Source organism: Equus przewalskii, chromosome 21 (assembly GCF_037783145.1).
Source record: "Equus przewalskii isolate Varuska chromosome 21, EquPr2, whole genome shotgun sequence".
Classification (NCBI taxonomy): Eukaryota; Metazoa; Chordata; class Mammalia; order Perissodactyla; family Equidae; genus Equus; species Equus przewalskii.
The window spans coordinates 25,308,526-25,327,413 of record NC_091851.1 but is presented as its reverse complement, the minus strand read 5'-3'; the positions used below and the strand labels follow the sequence as shown (position 1 = coordinate 25,327,413).

Here is an 18,888-nt window from a genome sequence, read left to right as displayed (position 1 = left end):
TCCCCTGTCTAGAAACCTGCCCTCCCTACCAGGGATAATTTAAGCTAATCAGACCCTCGTCCACTATCCTGCTTGGAGAAACTCAAGCCAGGACAGGAGAACCTCAGACTTGAATGTCAGCCTCCAAAAGCCTCTGAGAACAAAGAGAAGATACTGGTGGCCACACCTCCCTTTCTTTTAAAACGCAATCTCTGAGATAATTACAATTCAGAGTCATTTTGCTCCAGTCCTGCAATCAATCACCCTCACCTCAGGGTCTGATTCCTGAGTCCACAGGACAAGGCAAACAGGCAGTGGTTTCCCAGAGAATCAGTTTTACTTGAAGATTCAGGGAAAATTATTTGAAAGGATTATATCTATACTAAGACAAACACGGATATATTATGAAGTGGAAAATTCCTATGATCTTTCACTAAAATAGGAGATTTTGAAAAAATTTTTCTGAGCCCTTATAAACAACACCCCTAGGCTTCCAAGGGTACATGTTTTACTCCCCTGATACTGTTAAGGAAACTTCACTGGAAAATTTAGAGAAGTATTTTGCTAGATGGAAGAACTCACGCTCTAGACAGAGGTTACTTTTGGGGAAGGGAGGACAATGAAGGGGGATTTCAAGGTTTGCACTACACAGTTTTGCATCTTTTCCCTCCAAAACAAGAAATAAAACACAAAAAGAAAAACCTAATAAAGAATAAATACGCGTGGTTTCTGTGGGAAAAATCCCAGAGTGCTGTCGGGTGATGGGTGGCTACAGTCTTAGAGACTAGCAGGCATGTTCGGGGACCCCCAGGCATGACTCTAAGGGAAGGCAGATGTTTACCCAGGATGAGCTCACTCAGGTGTTCAGGACCATCCTGATTTCTGGGGAAGGCATTGCAGAAACAGCAAAGCTTTTGGATTCTGAGACCTGTGTCCCAGCCATAAGACCTCAGGCAAGTGATTCTCTAGATCCCAATTTCCTCATGTTTAAGATGGCTTTAACAGCCAGTCTGCAGGGTACTGTGAGGATGATATAATATACGCTTACTGCATTCTGGGTACTTAACAAATATCACTCCTTTCCTTTCCCCAGTGCAGTGTATTAGAAAATCTTTCAAAACATTGGTGGGGGTGGCCAGGGATAAGAAGCCCAGGAACCAGGGTACCAATTATAAACCAGGCTCAGCTCTGCAAGTGTGGCCACAGGTGCAGTAAGAAGCAGGCCTCTCAGAGCCATGAACACAATCTGGCGTGGAGGCTGGACGCAGCACTGGGCTCAGTCTTCAGACCATGTGATTAGACGGGACGAGAGAGGCCTTTTCAACCTAGTGTGAAAGACACACAGCAGGATAAGCATTTCAGTTATTTTTAGTTAAAGAAAAACAGCCTTTTCCAAGGGTAACAAAGTGAACTGAAGGTCAGAAGGAAGCAGGATGTGGGTTTCTCACAAGCTCTTGCTTCAAAACCAGGACTTGAGGAAAGAGGGCCCCCCTGGGAACTCAGGGGCAACCGGCGAGCAGAGGGATGGCTTTGGTGGGGTGGGCAAAGCTGCAACCCACCCTTGGTCACTGGACTGCTCTGAGTGGACTCGACGGTGATTTCCACCAGCCAATCGGTTGACATGATTAACACTATTATTCTTGGGGGGCATCAAATTAAGTAATAACACGGGGAGGACAAGAGAGTGGCTTATTCAGTTGGATTCTGAATCACAATCAGGAAATAGTCTTTATCTGCAAAAGAGAAAAATGAAAAAACAAATCACTAAATGTAAAATGAGAGAGAAACACACTGGAAAGGAAATAAATCATTAAATCACCAACCATGAAATGGGAGTAGGGCAATAAAAAAGCATCAGTGCTCAGGCTACATCCAATTGCTGGGAAAATAGAAGATAAACCTGAAAGTTTCCCATGGGGGCTTCTGCAAATGCGGCTGCTGGAATGCAAAGTCCCTCACTCTAGCCGGCAGTGGTGCTCTGTAGTGCATCCTCTTTTCTAATCTGCCCGGTACCAACAGGGAGGCAGGATTATCACCTGCTTTCTGGGTAGGGAAACTCAGGTTCAGAGGGTTTAAATGAATTGCCCATGGAAGTGGTTCTCAAACTAGAGGGCATGTGAATCACCTGAGGGGCTGGGTTCAAAGCAAACACTGCTCCCCCCGCCCCTGTGCCCCAGCCCTTTGGATTCAGTAGGTCTGGGGTGCAGCCTGAGAATTTGAATTTTTAACAAGTCCCCAGGTGATGCTGATAATGCAGGTTCTGGGAGAACCGCTGTTTAAGGCTACCCAGCTAGTCAGTGTCAAAGATGGAATTCCAACCTCACCCCCACTAGTCTTGGGTTAGTGTCAGTTCTGTCACAAGCTCAGCTGCTGGCCTTCCAGAGCATTCTGGATGAGAAAATTTCAAAGGCACCAGGTCGAAAGGGGCCAAAACTACCTGGATCCCAGCTCCAGGATCTAGCCCAGTAGGTGGAATGTCCATCATGAAATCATTTAAGTCCAAGTCCTCAGAGGTGAGCCTGATTGGCCCTCATTTTACAGAAGAGAAAACTGGAGACGCAGGGTGTTTCAATTTTGCCCAGTTAATAATCAAATCAAAAACACTTACCAAGGCTTCCATGTGCCTGGCCCTGAGCCAACCAATTCTCCTATGGCACCTCAGTGAATCCTTGAATCACTCTATGAGGCAGGCACTAGTGTTTCCTCATTTTACTAATGAGAACACAGAGGCTCAGAGAGTTAAATGACTTGCCCAAGCCAAGGCAAAAACAGGGTCAGGTAAGCTGGGTTTGACCCAGATGCTCTGAATGCCTCTGGTCTGCCCCCTGCTGAACAGGACAGACATGCAGGACCTCTGCTTTGGGTCCACTGATTCAAGCCTAAAGCTGGCTTCTTCCATGACAATGGGCTGTTACAACTGGGAAGAATCAGATCTTAAATGACTAACAGTTCTGTGGCTAAGCAATCTAAGTAAAAAATCATTTACTAATAAAAACAGAAACAATTAACAAGCCACTGATAAAAACAGACAAAATTAGCAATACTAATGTCTTTTCTTCCAAATAATTAAGCTCTAAATTCAATAATATCACTGTGTGGGGTGCTAATTATAGTCCCAGAAGGGCCCACCTCAAACACACAGCAGCTAGGACTGTTCTATGCTGGGGACTGCTCCTGTGGGGCCGGTGCTCTATGGAAATCCTAAGTTGACCCAGCCCTAATGTGGCTGGTCACATTAGAGGCTCTGGTCAGTGACTCTTGCCCACAGGAGTTCTGGCATCAAAACCCAGAATTTTTTTTTGCCATATCGAAGTGGGTGTGTCAAGATGTCAAATCACAATACCATGCTCCACAGACATCCCTGACCCCTATCCCCACTACTGACTGTACCTCTGATACCCACAGTGGGGTGTCAGCAAGGGAGGGAGGTTTAGGGAGTCATTCATTTATTTATTCAACAAATATTTGTTGAATGCTTACTATATGCTTACAAGACTCTGTCCTCTTGGAATTGTCTAGTGGGGGAGATAGACTTAAAAATTCAGATAAGCAGGCTGGTTAGCCAAGTGAAAAGGGAGGATGGGAGCATTGCTAGCAGCAGGACAGCAAGTGTGAGAGCCCAGGGAGAGGAGCTGAAGTCTCTTGAGGCTCTGAAAGGCAGCAGGGTGGCTGGAGAAGTGATGAGGGTGTTCAGAAGGAACACTCACTGTGTTTAAGGTAATCTTTAAGTCACACACCCTTCCAGCATAACAAGATGTGTGTGAGTGGGTCCCCTGGGTGAATGTGAGACAGAGAGTAAGTGAACAAGCAAGAGAGAGTATGCACACCCTCCCTGCAGGCCTCTGTGTGTCACCCAGGCAAGAATCTGACCACTTCATCCTCGCCTCCACTACAAAGCTGAGGGGCTTCTGGGCCTGCAACCCACCAAGGAGAACCTCAAACTTGGAAGTTGCCAATCCAGGACTCAAGCACCAAGCACACCCACGAGCTCTGAATGCCTGCAGGTCCCCAGGGCAAGTTGGAGATGCCTTTGCTACTGAGCTGAGACACAGATTGTCAGGAGCTTGCAGACGACTCTGCCATTCCAGAGGAAACATTCTCAGAAGCTTTAAATCAAGAGACACTGTCCATGGAGAGTCCATCTGATTTGGAGATGCATAATTTGTCCTTGCTTCATACCATGAGTTCCCATGTGGGCACAAGGTCTGCTCTGACACTCAGGGTCAGTAAAGGGACCATTCCTAGCCTAACTTTTAGGACGTGGAGGTTTGTCTGTAGTCTCACAGCGTGAAGTCTTGGGAGGGATCTGAGTTCAAATCTGTTTCTGAGACTTTCTGCCCCACCCCACACCAATGCACTTAACCAGATGGGGTGGGGTGTCTCAGAAGACCAGAATAGTACAGTCCCCTACTTGAATCTTTAGAGATGTGGAAATAAGAGGTTTGGAGGCTTCTGCGACTTCTTAAGGTCACATTCATAAGAGGTAAAACTGGGAAAACAGACTCTCCCTGCTATTACCTATTTCCCTGACAGAATCAGAGACCTCATCATCAGCTGGCATGTGATGCATCAGTGATTAAACTGATAAACAGTGTACAACACGTTTCTGGATTAAATGACTCTCAAGTTATGTTCTTCTCTGTGACTGACCTGCTCTGTCCCTACCCTCCAGGGACTACCCCAGAGAGACTGTGGACCCCTGTGACAGGCTCTATGGTTCTCACCTTCCAAGCAGCCAGAACAGGTGTGGGAACAGAACCAATACTGCTCTGCTGCTGGGAGTGGCTGACCACCTCCTTCAGATTACCTCATATCTCATAATTCTGCAGCCAGCCTCCTTGCTATCAGTGCTCCTAAACCCAGGAGCAGTAAATGTCCCCACCCTTCCCAACACCCTCCTTTATCCAGGCCCTAATAACAATCATATCACCTCCTGCCTTAAAAACCTCTGCTCACAGGGTCAAGTTCACACAGCCGAATTTGGTGTTTGAGGCCTCTTCTAAACTGGACCAAACTCTCACCTCCCACTCCTTTCTACACATATTCTGATGCCCTAGACAAGCTGCACTGCAGCCTACCTATATCATCATGTGCACATTTTACTCATGCTCACTCAACTATGTGGCTCAGCCAAAAAAGAGAGGGAGAGAGAAATAGCAATGCAAAAACAGTCCTGGAGAATCTGTCCACCACTCCGGTCTGAATGTGAATGAGGTGAGGCAGGGCAGGACAGGTGGCCCTGCTATTCCCTCCTGTGATCCCAGTTATTATGGGCTCCTTCCAGGATGAGCATCTCATTACCTTGAGAAGGATCCTAAGACCCAAAGACAAGTATTGTTTGTACCAGCCAGCCCCCAAACGCAAGCCAAGTGCTTCACGTGAAACAAAAGCAGCAGTATGTTCCACTGCTGGAGGAAAAGCTGGCTGTATGGGGCCCAGGGAGACTGTACTTTAGAAGTGGGCAACTTAACATTTCTTCAAGGATAAAATGAATATACAGTATTTTTGCCTTATGCTTTGGTTTATAATCACTGAATTCTCTTTCCTTCAAACATAGCTTTCCTGCCCTTCCACCTTGCTTACACTTTCCTGTGCCCTCAAGGTTCAGCTCAAATGTCCTCTCTTCTAGGAAGCCTTTGCTGACTGCCCCAAGCAGGCCTAATCACACCCTCCTCTAATGTTCCCAAGTGTTCCTTGAATTTCCCAACATCAAGGTGAGGGTTACACTGTATCATGCTTATGTATCTATCTTTCCCCAGGAGACCACGATCTGCGGACTAGAACCCAAGAAGGGGTCCGACCTAGAGGCACTGGGATTGCATATTTGTTGGGGATGCCAGCCAGAGACTGGCAAGGCTCTGAGGCAATCAACTCTGTACCCTCAACTCTTTAGCCCTTTCTGTGGAACCTGTAGAGACACCAATGTGCTAAGCCTTCCTGATAAGCTACAGAACATGTGCTGTAAGGGTCTGCTCCTAAGTGGGGATGTGGAAGACCTCTTACCTGGTGCAACCATAATTTCATTTTTCTTGGAGCGAATTCGAAGGAAGGTAAGGTCATTCTGGGGGTCAATTTCACGCACGGTGCTCCGGGCTTTCAGGATGAAGTTGTGCATGAGGTTGGCATACTGTGTGGTGGTAGGATTGTCCATGGTACTCTTGATGGGAATACCTGAAGGGAGAGCAGACAGAGACTGAGCAGGATGTTGGAGCCCCTTTCTGCCCAGCTCCCAACCCTATACCTTCAATTCTATAGTACTGGACTGGCAGTTAACAATCAATGCCACTATTTACTAAGGGCTTGACAGGCACAGTGCTGAACACTTCAAGTATGTCAGCGCCAGTGCCCAGATCTACTCTGAGCATGGTGTCACCATCTTCACTCGCCAATGAGGCAACAGAAGCTCTGAGTGGTGAGGTGACCTGTTTACAGTCACACAGCAGATAAGCAGTGGGACCAGGATTCAAACTAAGGCCTGGTGGCTCCACTGCTGGGCTCCCTTCACAGTGCCACACTGTCTTGACTGGTTTCCAGCAATAACAGGAGAGACTATCATTCAGAACACTTAGAACCTGAACAAGGAGGACAACTCTTACAAATCTTTAAATACTGAAAAGTAGGAAGAAAAAAGGTCAGCTTGTGCCAAGACATAACCATCACTAGTGTTTTGCTCCAGTTCCCAAGGGAGGCTTAGGGTCCAGTTGTAAACACACTGCCTCTATACATGATCGTGCCTCCCAAGTTAAAGCCCATTTCTCTGTCTGCATCACCCTTGTAAACAGCATTGCTACTGCTTTCAAAGAGCTCACAGTGGCCATTCCACAGAGTTGATCATTCCTCTATTAGTGGGTACTTAGGCTTGATTTTTGACTTAGTTACTCTGCAGTGAACACCACTGTGCATCAAGCCTTTTCTGTTGTGAGGATTGCTTCCTTGCCAAGAACTATGAAATGGACCTCCCTCACTGGACGATGCCTATTGTCATGGAGGTGAGAAATGGGGCTCAATTTCAGGTACCTCAGGTCACAACTGGATCATCAGGTGTCTATGAATCACCGTGGCATGTCAACAGAAGGCTCCATCGATGAGGCCCCAAGCGCCCACAGCTGACAGGCACTTCAGTGGCTCCTCACATATAAGTGTCTGGATTTTGGGCTGATGACTGTGGCACAAGTGGCTCCTCACAAATAAATGGCTGGATTTTGGGTCAGGATTCTGCTAATCTGGCCCACAACTGACCAGCCTAGGGATCAGCCAAAGGCAGTCACCCTCAGGCCTACCAATGGATGGCAAGAAACCGCCTCAACCTTATCTTCTTAGGGGATAGGAACATGAGAGTGGGCAGAGGAGGATACAGTGTCAAAAGAAGCAGCTGCGTCAGAGAGGCTGTTTTGAGCCAAATGAAGCCATGAGAACAGGTTGTAGTGATCACTTGCCTTTAAGGGACAAGACCACCAAGTCACCAGGGCTGCTGTAAGGATTAAATATGGCTTAATTCATTTAAGAATGTTTAGCAAGAATATGCATGTAATCAATGTTGGTTTGTTATGAACATCACCCACACAATAAATCCCATCCCCCAGGTAACTTGAGGGGTCAGTCTCAAGGCCTGGCAAACTTTGGATGATTAAACTTCCTGACCTTCTCTTTTCATATACCACAAGGCAACCTCTCAGGTCCCTCTGCCTGGAACTTTCCCTCCTTCTGCTATTTTCTCAAGACTCCCACTGGTCCCTCAGGTCTCCATCTTCTGGTGGCTCTACTCACCCCTAGATGTGGTCAGTGCCTCCATTCTAATGTCCTAGCACCACGCAATTTCCTTTGGAGCAGTTACTCAAGTTTGCCATCACACCTTTATGGAAGTGATCATTATGTTTGTCCTCTGGCAGACTGTAAGCTCCCTGAGGGCCAGGACCAGGTCTGATCTGCTCAACAGTGTCCTTAGAAAGCCTGCATTAAGCTTTTATTGCTGTTGATAAATAAGTGGTCACAAGGGGTACTTTCAGTAGTTCAGAGAAATACTGTCATGAGTTTGATCACATTTCTACCAAGTGAGAGGGTGTGTCTCCTTTGAGACAAGAAATTAACTACTTGTTGGCTCACTTTAAAAACAAAAGAAAACATGGAGGTGGTGGGGGGGTGTGGGTGGACAGGGACCAAAACTGGGGAGAATTTCAAATAAAGACAAGAGATCAATCCCAGATTCACAGGATGCCAGAGCTGGGGACAACTCAAAGACGGCCTAATGATTAGGCTGCCTACTCCAAGCCCCTGCCTTCAGAAATGGGGACTGTGCAGCCTGCAGAAGTGGGTGGTCACTGGGGAGGCATGATTTTAAGCTGAGGCTCAGATCTCTCAGATTGTATAGCCAGGTCCTCCACCAAACGCAGCTCCATCAATCAACAATAAAAAATATTAACAAAACTTAACAGCTATTAAGCACCAACTCTGTGTTAGCATTATTCTAGGTGCTGAGGATACAGCAGCGAACACAAGAGACAAATCCCTGCCCTTGTGGACCTTTCGCATCTGAGTCTTTTATTTTGCCCTATGTGGTAGCAGCAGAGGATGGCAGGGGGGTTGGAGAGGTACAAATGGAATGGAACGTTCCTTAAATTCTTGGTAAGTCTGCTTAAATTCACACTTTTACTATGAAACATCATTTGAATTTGGCCAAGGCAGGGATGTCAAAAGGCAGTGGCAGGGGGTTGGTTAGTGACTGGGACAATGGTTCAGGGGCAAGAACAATCACTCTGGGCTGGGGTGATCCTGGAAGGCATCCTGCAGGAAGGGGCAGTTGAGCTGAATCATTGGGGTGGGAAAGCCCTAGAGAGGAAAATAGGGATCCCTAACTAATCATCCTTAATGGAAGCTTCCAGAGGGCTTAAAGGCCCCATTGAGCAGTGAGTTTTGACTACTCTATGCACAGCTAGGTGACCTTGTGTAGGTCACCTCACTTCTCTCCGCTTCGGGGCAAACTGCCTTGCAGGGTCACTGTGTGAAATGCAAACGAGAGACTGAAGTGGGAGCTCTGCGAATGGGACACAAATTAAAAATAAATCAAAGTGCACATGCAATAATTTTAACATTTAGATGGCAGTTACTATACATCAGGCACTGTTCTAAGATCTTCCCTTGGAGGAAGGTGGTATGATTATCCACATTTTACAGATGAGAAAACCAGAACAGAGCAGTTAAATGTCTTGTCCAAGACCACAGAGCTGATAAGTAAGTAGAGTCAGGATTCAAACGCAGGCAGTCTGGTACCACATTCCATATTCTTAGCTAAAGTGCAATGTTGCCACATTAGCATACGAAAAAGAAGTGCTCATTAGTATCCAAAAGGTAAGCAGTTGGGGCTGTATTTTCCCAATGAAAAAGCTCTACTTTTGGGGCAGTTTTAGGGCAAGAATGAAGGCTTGTGGTTTGTGAACACTGGTGGAGGCCTACAGGTCCCAGCTTGGGAGGTCAAAAATGTCCAGTCTCAGGAGCTGGTCTCTCTCGGACTGATAAAAAAAGTCTTTGAGTCTTGAAGCAAGAAGCACCCAAAAGAGATTACCTAGACCAACCACTCCACTCGGGGCAGCTGAGGTCTGAACAGTTCAGGAAGGGGAAGCCCCAGGCCACCCAGCTGATCAGCAGCAGACCTGAGCTGGGAACTGCTCCTGCGTCCCACACTGTTCTACGGCTCCCAACCTGCTGCCTCCTTTGAATGCAATGACCACATGGTTTGATTAGAGTTTGACAAAGCTGGGGAGCATGCTCTGCCTAGCTCTGGACTGGCCAGGATCTGACGATTTGGAAAACAACATTCTGTCTGAGGATATGCTATCTGCACTTTTCCACCCTTGGTGACTTTCATTCTGCTCTAAGTAGGCACTGTTGAGAATTCTGCCTTTCCAAAACAAGGCCTAGAATGCCAACATATACACACAGGGGCTCTCAAGGAGCCTTGAACAAATTAGAACTGACTGAATGCACTGGGCTAGAGAACCAGGGAAGCCCAGCTAGGTGACCCTGGACATGGCCTGGGCCACAAGCCAGGCCAGCAGCCATTCTCTGGTCCTTCACAGCACAGTGTGGGAGAAAGAGCACAAGTGCATTCAGACAGACTTGGAATGAAATCTTGGCTCTGTAATGGCAGAATGAATCAATTAAATTTCTAGACTCAGTTTTCTCCACTGCAAAATGAAGACAATAAGGGTGCTTTAAGGATCAGTGAAATAATATCTTTGTAAAGTGCCAGCCCATAGCCTGGCCCAGCGAGATATGTGATAAATGTTAGTTCCCTTCTTCACCATGTCTCTGAAGTTTGGGAAAATTACTATCTGTACTCTTCTAGTTGTTGAAATAACACCCCAGAAGAGGAGGGAAAAGCTATAGGTACAAAGTTGACCAGAGTATTATCTAGCATAAAAGTAGAAACATAAATGGAGAATGGTTAATAAAACATCATATTGACAGTTAAAAAAATTTGTTTATGTAAACCATGAAGGGAAAAAAACCCTCATGAGTAAACATATGCAAAAATGTAACAACTATAATTATGACCAAGAGAAAATGCGCCTGGATAAGTACTGAAAAAGCATGGCATACTGAAAAGTACGATTGGTCAGGGCAGTGGAATTAAGTGAATTTTTACTTCCTTTAAATTCAGAATCCCAATAATAGTGATAGGACACCGGAGGCATTAAAAAAAAAAAGATGAAGGGGCTGGTCCCGTGGCCGAGTGGTTAAGTTCGCGCGCTCCGCTGCAGGTGGCCCAGTGTTTCATTGGTTCGAAACCTGGGCACGGACATGGCACTGCTGATCAAACCACGCTGAGGCAGCGTCCCACGTGCCACAACTAGAAGGACCCACAACGAAGAATATACAACTATGTGCCAGGGGGGCTTTGGGGAGAAAAAGGAAAAAAATAAAATCTTAAAAAAAAAAAGATGAAAATAGATCACATACATGAAGGGGCTTAGTAAATAGCAAGTGTTCTGGTATGTTTGGGCTGTTTTCTGGGGGCCTGACCATATACAGGTGATAGTGGCAGGGAGGACGTACCTTCTGTGTTCACCACGATGATTCCCTGTACTCCCTTTTGGCTCTGAAGTCGCTTCAGTGTCTCCTCCACCTCTGCCTGCCAGAGAATAAGACAAAAGTCAGGAGGGGCCAGGCCGGCTGGATCAACTCCCTCAACACTCCTGGCAGATGAATCACACATTGTCTTCCAACAATAAACAAGTAATGTTTGGGCCCCTCCTTAAAGCTCCCCAGGCCTGTTTGGAGTGGTCCCTAGATCATTACCAGGACCTAAATCATCTGCTCCCACAGGGTTGTTCCTGGCCCTTTGCCCACCAGGCACTATTATCCCTCCCCTCTCAGCTATTTGGGAGCAGAATAGAAATACCATTCCTGGGAGTACAGACACACTGATGACTCTTATTTGGTATACCTAGGGGACAGGACTCTTGATAATTTGAAAAAACCCAAACAGTGGTGTCTAACAGGAAGGAGACACGTTGTCATTTGTGGCCCAAATAGCACAACTGAAAACATTCCAAAGGAAGTAAAATGCCCCCTTAAGGACAGACTCAGTGACTTAATAAGCTGGCATCTGAGATAGTGTGACACATGGCATAGAGCCACAGGAAATGTGTCTGGGGAAGGGGCTCGTAAAACCTGATTCTCCAGAAACTAGTCAGGGTGGGATACTCTGGCAACAGCATTTGTAAAGAGAGGACAATCAGACAGTGGGTCCTTACCCTGCCATGCAAGGCCTTCTATATTATCACTCCCATCTCTTACCCTTCCTTCGACTCTCCATCTACATGCCTATACCTCCCTGTCTCCACATCTTTTTACCCTAACAAGGCCTCTTCTCTGCTGAAATCCAATAAATTCTTCCAGGCCATCTAAGACATCATCTCTTCCATGAAACCTTTACTGATCCCCAATTCAATGGAGTCTGTGCCCACTTCTGACTCCCCAAACTCATGACTGTACCTCTCTGGGGATGCATTCGATACCGTTTTACTTAGAGAGCCTCTACAATGGTCTGCAGAGTTGTGGCCCAATAAACAGCTGCTTAAGTGAACTAGGCCTAACTCTTCCTGTGGATGAAAACTGGCCTTGAAGTGTGCTTGTTCACAGCAGGCCCCTTCCACACTGGTCCAGAATCCAGTCAGAAGCTCCTCAAAGGCTGAGAGCTGGACTATGTTGAAAACAGAGGCTCAATTCACCAAAAGAAAGTGGTTCCCCACCCCCAGGGGCTAATGAGTTTGGCCTGGGAGGAGGAGCTTCTAAACTGTGGACGGAGATAGCACAAAGAATTCTTGTTTTTCTAGTAGGCACAAGGCTGACAATCCAGTCACCACCACCCACTCCCTAATGATGTAAGAATACTCTCAAATGCTGAAGAGAAGGGCAAACAAGTTCCTCCTACAAAATGGCAAACAGCCTGACGCCACTAAAATCTGGAACCTGGGTAAAAGGACAGGGTTAGCTCTGTGGACATGAGAGTAGAGTGGGTCACACATGCACGAGATCATAATTCATTCAACAGACTTTCACCGAGCTCCTACTGTGTGTTATTCTGGAGAAGAGGGGCAAAGCATGGTAGTGGTCAATACCACCCAGTACTCAGTCTGACCTGGGAACCCTCCTGGAAGTTCATCCTAAGGAAGTAATCCAAAAGAACTAAAACAAGAACACAGCAAGATGTTTGCTGAGTGACATGTGCAATAGCAAAAACCAGAAAGAGCCAAAAATGCCCAATAAATAGGGTAAAGGCCAATAAATTATGGAATGTCCATTCATGGAACATAACACACACATTAACAACAGTGATCAGAATATTTATACCACAGCACAAGGTTAATGATATATAACATTAAGCGAAAACAGCTAAATGCAAAAATAAAGTGCTTGGTAACTGCAACCACATGAAAACAAGAGAACTAGAGGGATTATGAAAAACATAAAAAGCCACATTGAGAACAGGGAATTATAGATAAGGTTTTATTTTCTTTTTCTCAAAAGAGCCTCTTTTTATTCTATTAAAAAACATTTTTTAACCCTTCTCTCTGTGTAGCCGAGAGAGTTCTCTATTATGGGGACCACAGGCTTCTGACATGCTCAACATTATAGGAATAAGAATACATAAGATTAAGTTGGATGACAATTTAGGACAGCTCAATCAATCTGCAATCAATGCAGGGAAAGGGAAAGAAAGCTAAAACCAAAGATGTCAGAATTGAGGTCCAAAACGTCCCCTGGAGGTTGGAGTGAGGCTGAAATGAAAGAGATGAAACTCCGTAAGACTGCTATGCATTCAGTAACTATAGGGGTACCTTCTATATGCCAGACATTGTTTTAGGCCTGCGGATGCTGTAGTGAACAAAATATAACAAGAATCCCTGCCCTCATGAAGCTGACATTTGAGGTGGAAAAGCAGCATGTTCCAGGAAAAGTAAAGGAGCCAGTATAGCTGAAGTGCAGTGAGTGGCAGGCGGCCAGATGAGAGGCAGCCAGGATCCGACTAGATTTCTGTGGCCTGGTAAACCACACTAATGGCTTTTTTTTTTTTTTTTTAAAGATTTTATTATTTTTCCGTTTTCTCCCCAAAGCCCCTTGGTACATAGTTGTATATTTTTAGTTGTGGGTCCTTCTAGTTGTGGCATGTGGGACACTGCCTCAGCATGGCTTGATGAGCAGAGCCATGTTCGCATCCAAGATCCGAACCGGTGAAACCCTGGGCCGCTGAAGCGGAGCATGTGAACTTAACCACTTGGCCACGGGGCCAGCCCCCTGACTTTTGAGTTTTAATGGGGATTATCTGGGGAGCTACCATCAGGTTCTGAATGAGGAGTCACAAGATCCGACGTTTCAAAAGGACAGCTCTGGCTGCTGTGTGGAGAATGGACTTCAGGAACAAGCACAGCCTGCCTGAGCCTGGGGCCCTTGGCATGTGCCACTCTCTCTGAAGAAAGCACCCTTCTCTTCCTCACTACTTGATGTAACTAACTCCCAACTCTCTGGACCCAGCACATGAGCCTCCTGTGGGAGGCCTTCTCTGATACCTGCCCCTCTTCTGGGTACTCACAGCACCCTGCCTTCATAGCACTTACTTAATGGAGTCTAACTGTCTGTTTCCTATCTGTCTCCTCCTCCAGACCTTCCTGGGAGCACCCTGGGAGCAGGCACCTAGACTTTGTAGCTCTAGCACCTGGTACAGTATAGGCTCAATAAATACTTAAGGAACAAATAAAAAGCATTTCTGCAACTATGTTTTACAAAAATCAATCCTTTTAAGTATAGGAGGGGGACACGGCCTTATAGTACCCAGTGTGAAAAAGAGCTAGGGTTTAGGTAATCCTATGTTTAATAAGAACCAGCCACTAAGATCTTGCTGCTTAACAAATAGACACACACACACACCAGAAAGGGAGGACATACAAGCATACATTGACCTACTAAGTACCTACTCAGATATTGGGTTGAGTGTTTTCAGACACATCTCTCATTCGAACCTTTCATGGTTAGTACAATCTCCATTTTACGAGGAAACTGAGATTCAGAAAGGAGAAGAGTTTTGCCCAAGGACACATAGTAAGTCAAGAGAAGAGCTGAATATACCATCAACCACAACTGATGAAGTCCCTGCCCTCAGAGAGCTCACATTCTGGTGGAAGAGACCTTGAAAAAACAAGTGACCAAGATTCTTGCAGGGTACAGGGACAAGACTGGGGGGGATGGGGATGCTACTTTCGCTAGTGTGGTCAGGAACACCTGAGGATGTAATCTTTACGCCAAGAACTAAATGATGAGAAAGAAAAACACTCCAGGCAACGGACGAAAGCAAAGGCAGGGAAGTGGGAACAAGTGTGGCATATTTAAGGAATAGAGAGATGACCAGTATTGCCAAGTTTTTTGATTCTTTGCTAACTGATACGCAGAAACCAAATAAAAGAAAGACACTTTTTCTTTAATTTTTAAGAGTTATCAATGAAGTTAAAACAGAATTTACTGTTTGCATCTCTCCTTTTTTGAGTCTTTTGATTTTTCTACAAATCTTAGTGATTTTCAAAAACTCTTCCGTGTTAGAAATATTAGACTGTTATCCATCATATAAATTACACTTCTCCCACTTTTTCATTTAATCTTATGGTTTGTTTTCAATAATCGGAAGTTTAAAATTTTTAAGTAGTCAAATTTAATAAAATTTTTTTCTTGTGAGACTCGAGAATAGCTTCTCCAACCTGGCCCCCACCACTAGGGTGGGGCTAGGCTTGGTGAGTGGGGGCCATGAGCTCTAGAGGGGTCTCTAGGAGGTGCAGGGCACCAGCTACGTGTCTGGGTTCAGGAGAAACTGCTTAAAACAAACCTCAAGTTCAGCCCTAAAGAGCCAAGAAAGAAAACAAATGTTGCCAAAAAGTCACAAGCAGCAACAGGGACATTCAACAGTCAGGCAGCCAAATCATGGCAGCTCTGCTTCAAAGTTTGTCATCCCTGCAGTGCCGGTCAACTGGCACCAGAAATATCTGAGTGCATATGCAGCCCCCAGGGTCAGCTCACATCTCCAATTTCCTGTCCTGCTCCTAGAGAGAGCCCGACTGGTATCCTCACCATCCTGGGTTTATTACTATTAACATGGGTGTCTGCACCAGGGAAGGGACAAAGCTCCCGAGTTCTCTAGTTTCCAGGTGCATGTTGCTGACAGATGGAAAAACAAGTAGCAGTGAAACTCCAGGATTATTTATCGGTTCAGCATAGGAGGGATAAGCATGTGAAGCAAATGATTCACAAAAGAACTGTGACCGATTTGACTTCTAAGCACAAAAATGTTAATTCTATAAAATAAAAATGAATCAAAAGAATAGAAAAACATCTGCATCAAATATAACAAAAGAGTAATTCCAAAACATTATACAAAATGATTAACAAAAATAGCATATCTCTAAAAGGTAAAAAAAGATAATAGTAGAAAATACACCTAAGAGAAATTACAAACACACAGAAAAATGTTCACTGCTCCCTGTAAATAAAGAAATGAAAAATTACAGCAATACTGAGGTATCTTTTTAAATGCTACCGGGAAAGCCACAGGAAACTACTACTGCAAGAACCATAAAAGCCTTGGTCCCTTTGCCTCAAAAGTTCTTTTCCTGGGGCTGGCCCCGTGGCCAAGTGGTTAAGTTCGCACGCTCCGCTGCAGGCGGCCCAGTGTTTCGTTGTTCGAATCCTGGGCGCGGACATGGCACTGCTCATCAAACCACGCTGAGGCAGCGTCCCACGTGCCACAACTAGAAGGACCCACAGTGAAGAATATACAACTATGTACCAGGGGGGCTTTGGGGAGAAAAAGGAAAAAAATAAAATCTTTAAAAAAAAAAAAAGTTCTTTTCCTGAGAGTTTCTCCTAAGGAAATAATCTAAGAAATTTTTTAAAAAGAAAACCGTGGCTGGCCCTGTTGCCGAATGGTTAAGTTCGTGTGCTCTGGTGGCCCGGGGCTTCGCCAGTTCGAATCCTGGGCACTGACACGGCACCGCTCATCAGGCCATGCTGAGATGGCATCCCACATGCCACAACTAGAAGGACCCAAAACTAAAAATACACAACTATGTACCAGGGGACTATGGGAGAAAAAGGAAAAATTTTTTAAAAAATCTAAAAAAAAAAAAACCAAACAAAAAAGAAAACAAACTTTACATCTACAGAGGCATTAATCACAATGTTATCTCTAATAACGAAGAACTAGAAGCAACTCAAATGTACACCAGGGGAATGGTTTGGCAAATTGTGGTACAACTATTTCACTGACTATTATGTAGTCACCAAAAACAATTCATCACAAAAGTGATGTAGCAACAAGGTTAAACATCTCTGGACATTAAAGCAAACAAAAAAGAAAAACTAGCATGTACATCTTGAAAAATACGGGTATGTGAACAAAGAGGAAGGAGGACATACAAAGATGAAAACAGTTGCTGGTGGAGTAAAACCAGATGAGAATTACGGATGATGTTTACATCATTGTGCTAAAGGGTAATTTGGCAATTTCTACCAAAATGTAAAATATTCATGCCAGAAGTACCAGTTCTAGGAATCTCTCCTACATAAACACTAGCATGAGTGCAAAAAAAAAAAAAAGATAAGAACAGTTACTGAAGCATTGTCTGGAGTGAAAAACTGTAAACCACCTAAATGCTTCAGTTCTTAAAAAGAATGAAGATTTGTATACACTGACACGGAAAAATGATATTTTTAAGGGAATAAAGTTGCAGAACAAGATACCTATACATATAGCCTAAAGCAAACTTAATGTGTATAAACATGTGTGTTCCAGTTTCATGTAACAAACAGGTTATATATAAATGTGCTTATGCACTAAACAAATCTGGAAGGAAAGAGACCCAACTGCCAACAGTCCTTACCATAGGGCAGTGAGATAGTGACAACTGGCACTTTCTACATGATAGACTTTGGTACTGCTTCAATTTGTTAAAACGTGCATCCAAATATGTTTTGCTTTTATGAGTATAAACACATGGTAGCATGGTACAGGTTGCAGTAAGCTACAATTTGTGTAAGAAAAAGAGGGGGCATATACGTGCTTGTACAGATATACAAGAAAGTAACAATGTTCGTTTCTGAAGGGGACTGAGGCTGGAGGTCAGAGTTGGGTAGATTTCTTTTTCACTTAGATCCTTGCAGATTATGTTTTTAGAGTGTATAAGTATTACCTGTTAAAAATTAACTTTTTTTTAGTTTAAAAAAATGACGTGAATGATGAAGTTACACGTTTGATGCATTATTGCAAGATTTCAGTGATGTGAAGACATTCTTTGCGGTGAATAAGTGAAAAAAGCAGACTCCACAATTGTACATACAGAAGGACCTAAACTATATAAAGCAAAAACTGAACAGAAAAAGACTAGAAGTAATATGCCTAATTATGTGCCTGCCTCTAGGTCATAGTACTATTTCTTTTTCCTTTTCAATTTTTCTTATAGGCTGTAAGTTTTTAAGTAAGATTTTTGAAAAGGTAGTACAGTCACATGGTTTACCATACAAAAGGTCTTTTCAAGGTTTTTTTTACAAGTTTGATTAAAACCACGAGAAAATAAATTTGGAAAGGTGTAAAGAGCCCACAGCTCCAGCCAGCTTGGCAGGAGGCCCTGGGCTCCCCAACGGGGTCCCCGCCCGTTTCTGACTCAAGCACCAAGTCCCGGCAGCTCGAAAGAACCACACGGACAGAAAGGCGGCAGTCACGCTCCTAAGGTTCAAATCCACCTCCGCCATTTCCTGGGGCAAGGAAGGCACTTAGGTTGACGGGGCTCTAGATGCCAAGTCTGTCAAACGGGGATAATGGCTGCACCTACCTCACAGAGCTGTCGTGAGGAGGAAAACCAAGACACGGAAGCGCTTAGCAGTACCTGACACACATACGCTTCCAGGACACGGTATCATTATTGTTATCGTGCAACAAAGCCCAGGATGTCAGGATGCAGGGGCTGTGGGCCGGCCTCCTTATCTCCGTCAGCCCCTCCCCGAGGCCAGAGCTCTCCTGCTTCCGGTCAAGTGGCAGCAGGATCCGGTGGCCCCGCCTGAGTTCCTCGGTCCGGGTCTGGAGACCCGCGCTGCCCCGGTTCCGCCCTTCAGTCAGCTCGGGCCCGGCCCCGCCCAGACCTGCGGTTTCCCAGCCCGGCGCTCTGAGACGCCCCCGGAGAATGGAAGGCTAAGCGCAGGGCAGTGGGGGGCCGTGCTTGCGGGGGACCACCAGCCACAAGCCCCGGGCGGGCACTCACCATCTCGAGCCGAACCGGTAGCTCCTCGACGCAGGCACTGAACCCAGTCCCGGTGCCTTTCCGCGCCTGCGCAGAGCACCCTGTCAAAACGGACAGCTTCGGTAGCCTATCA

The 18,888-nt window shown here is 45.4% G+C and overlaps 1 protein-coding gene across 1 annotated transcript; it reads right to left on the bottom strand.

The window, feature by feature from the left end:
* Positions 1-1,329: 1,329 nt before the first annotated feature.
* DYNLRB1 (dynein light chain roadblock-type 1) lies at positions 1,330-18,888 on the bottom strand. The gene is made up of 4 exons (XM_008524496.2): positions 18,777-18,888; positions 11,032-11,107; positions 5,983-6,150; positions 1,330-1,712 (listed from the first exon to the last, which is right to left on the bottom strand). The coding sequence occupies exons 1-4, from the start codon at positions 18,777-18,779 to the stop codon at positions 1,669-1,671; spliced, it is 291 nt and encodes a 96-aa protein (XP_008522718.1). The 5' UTR covers positions 18,780-18,888; the 3' UTR covers positions 1,330-1,668.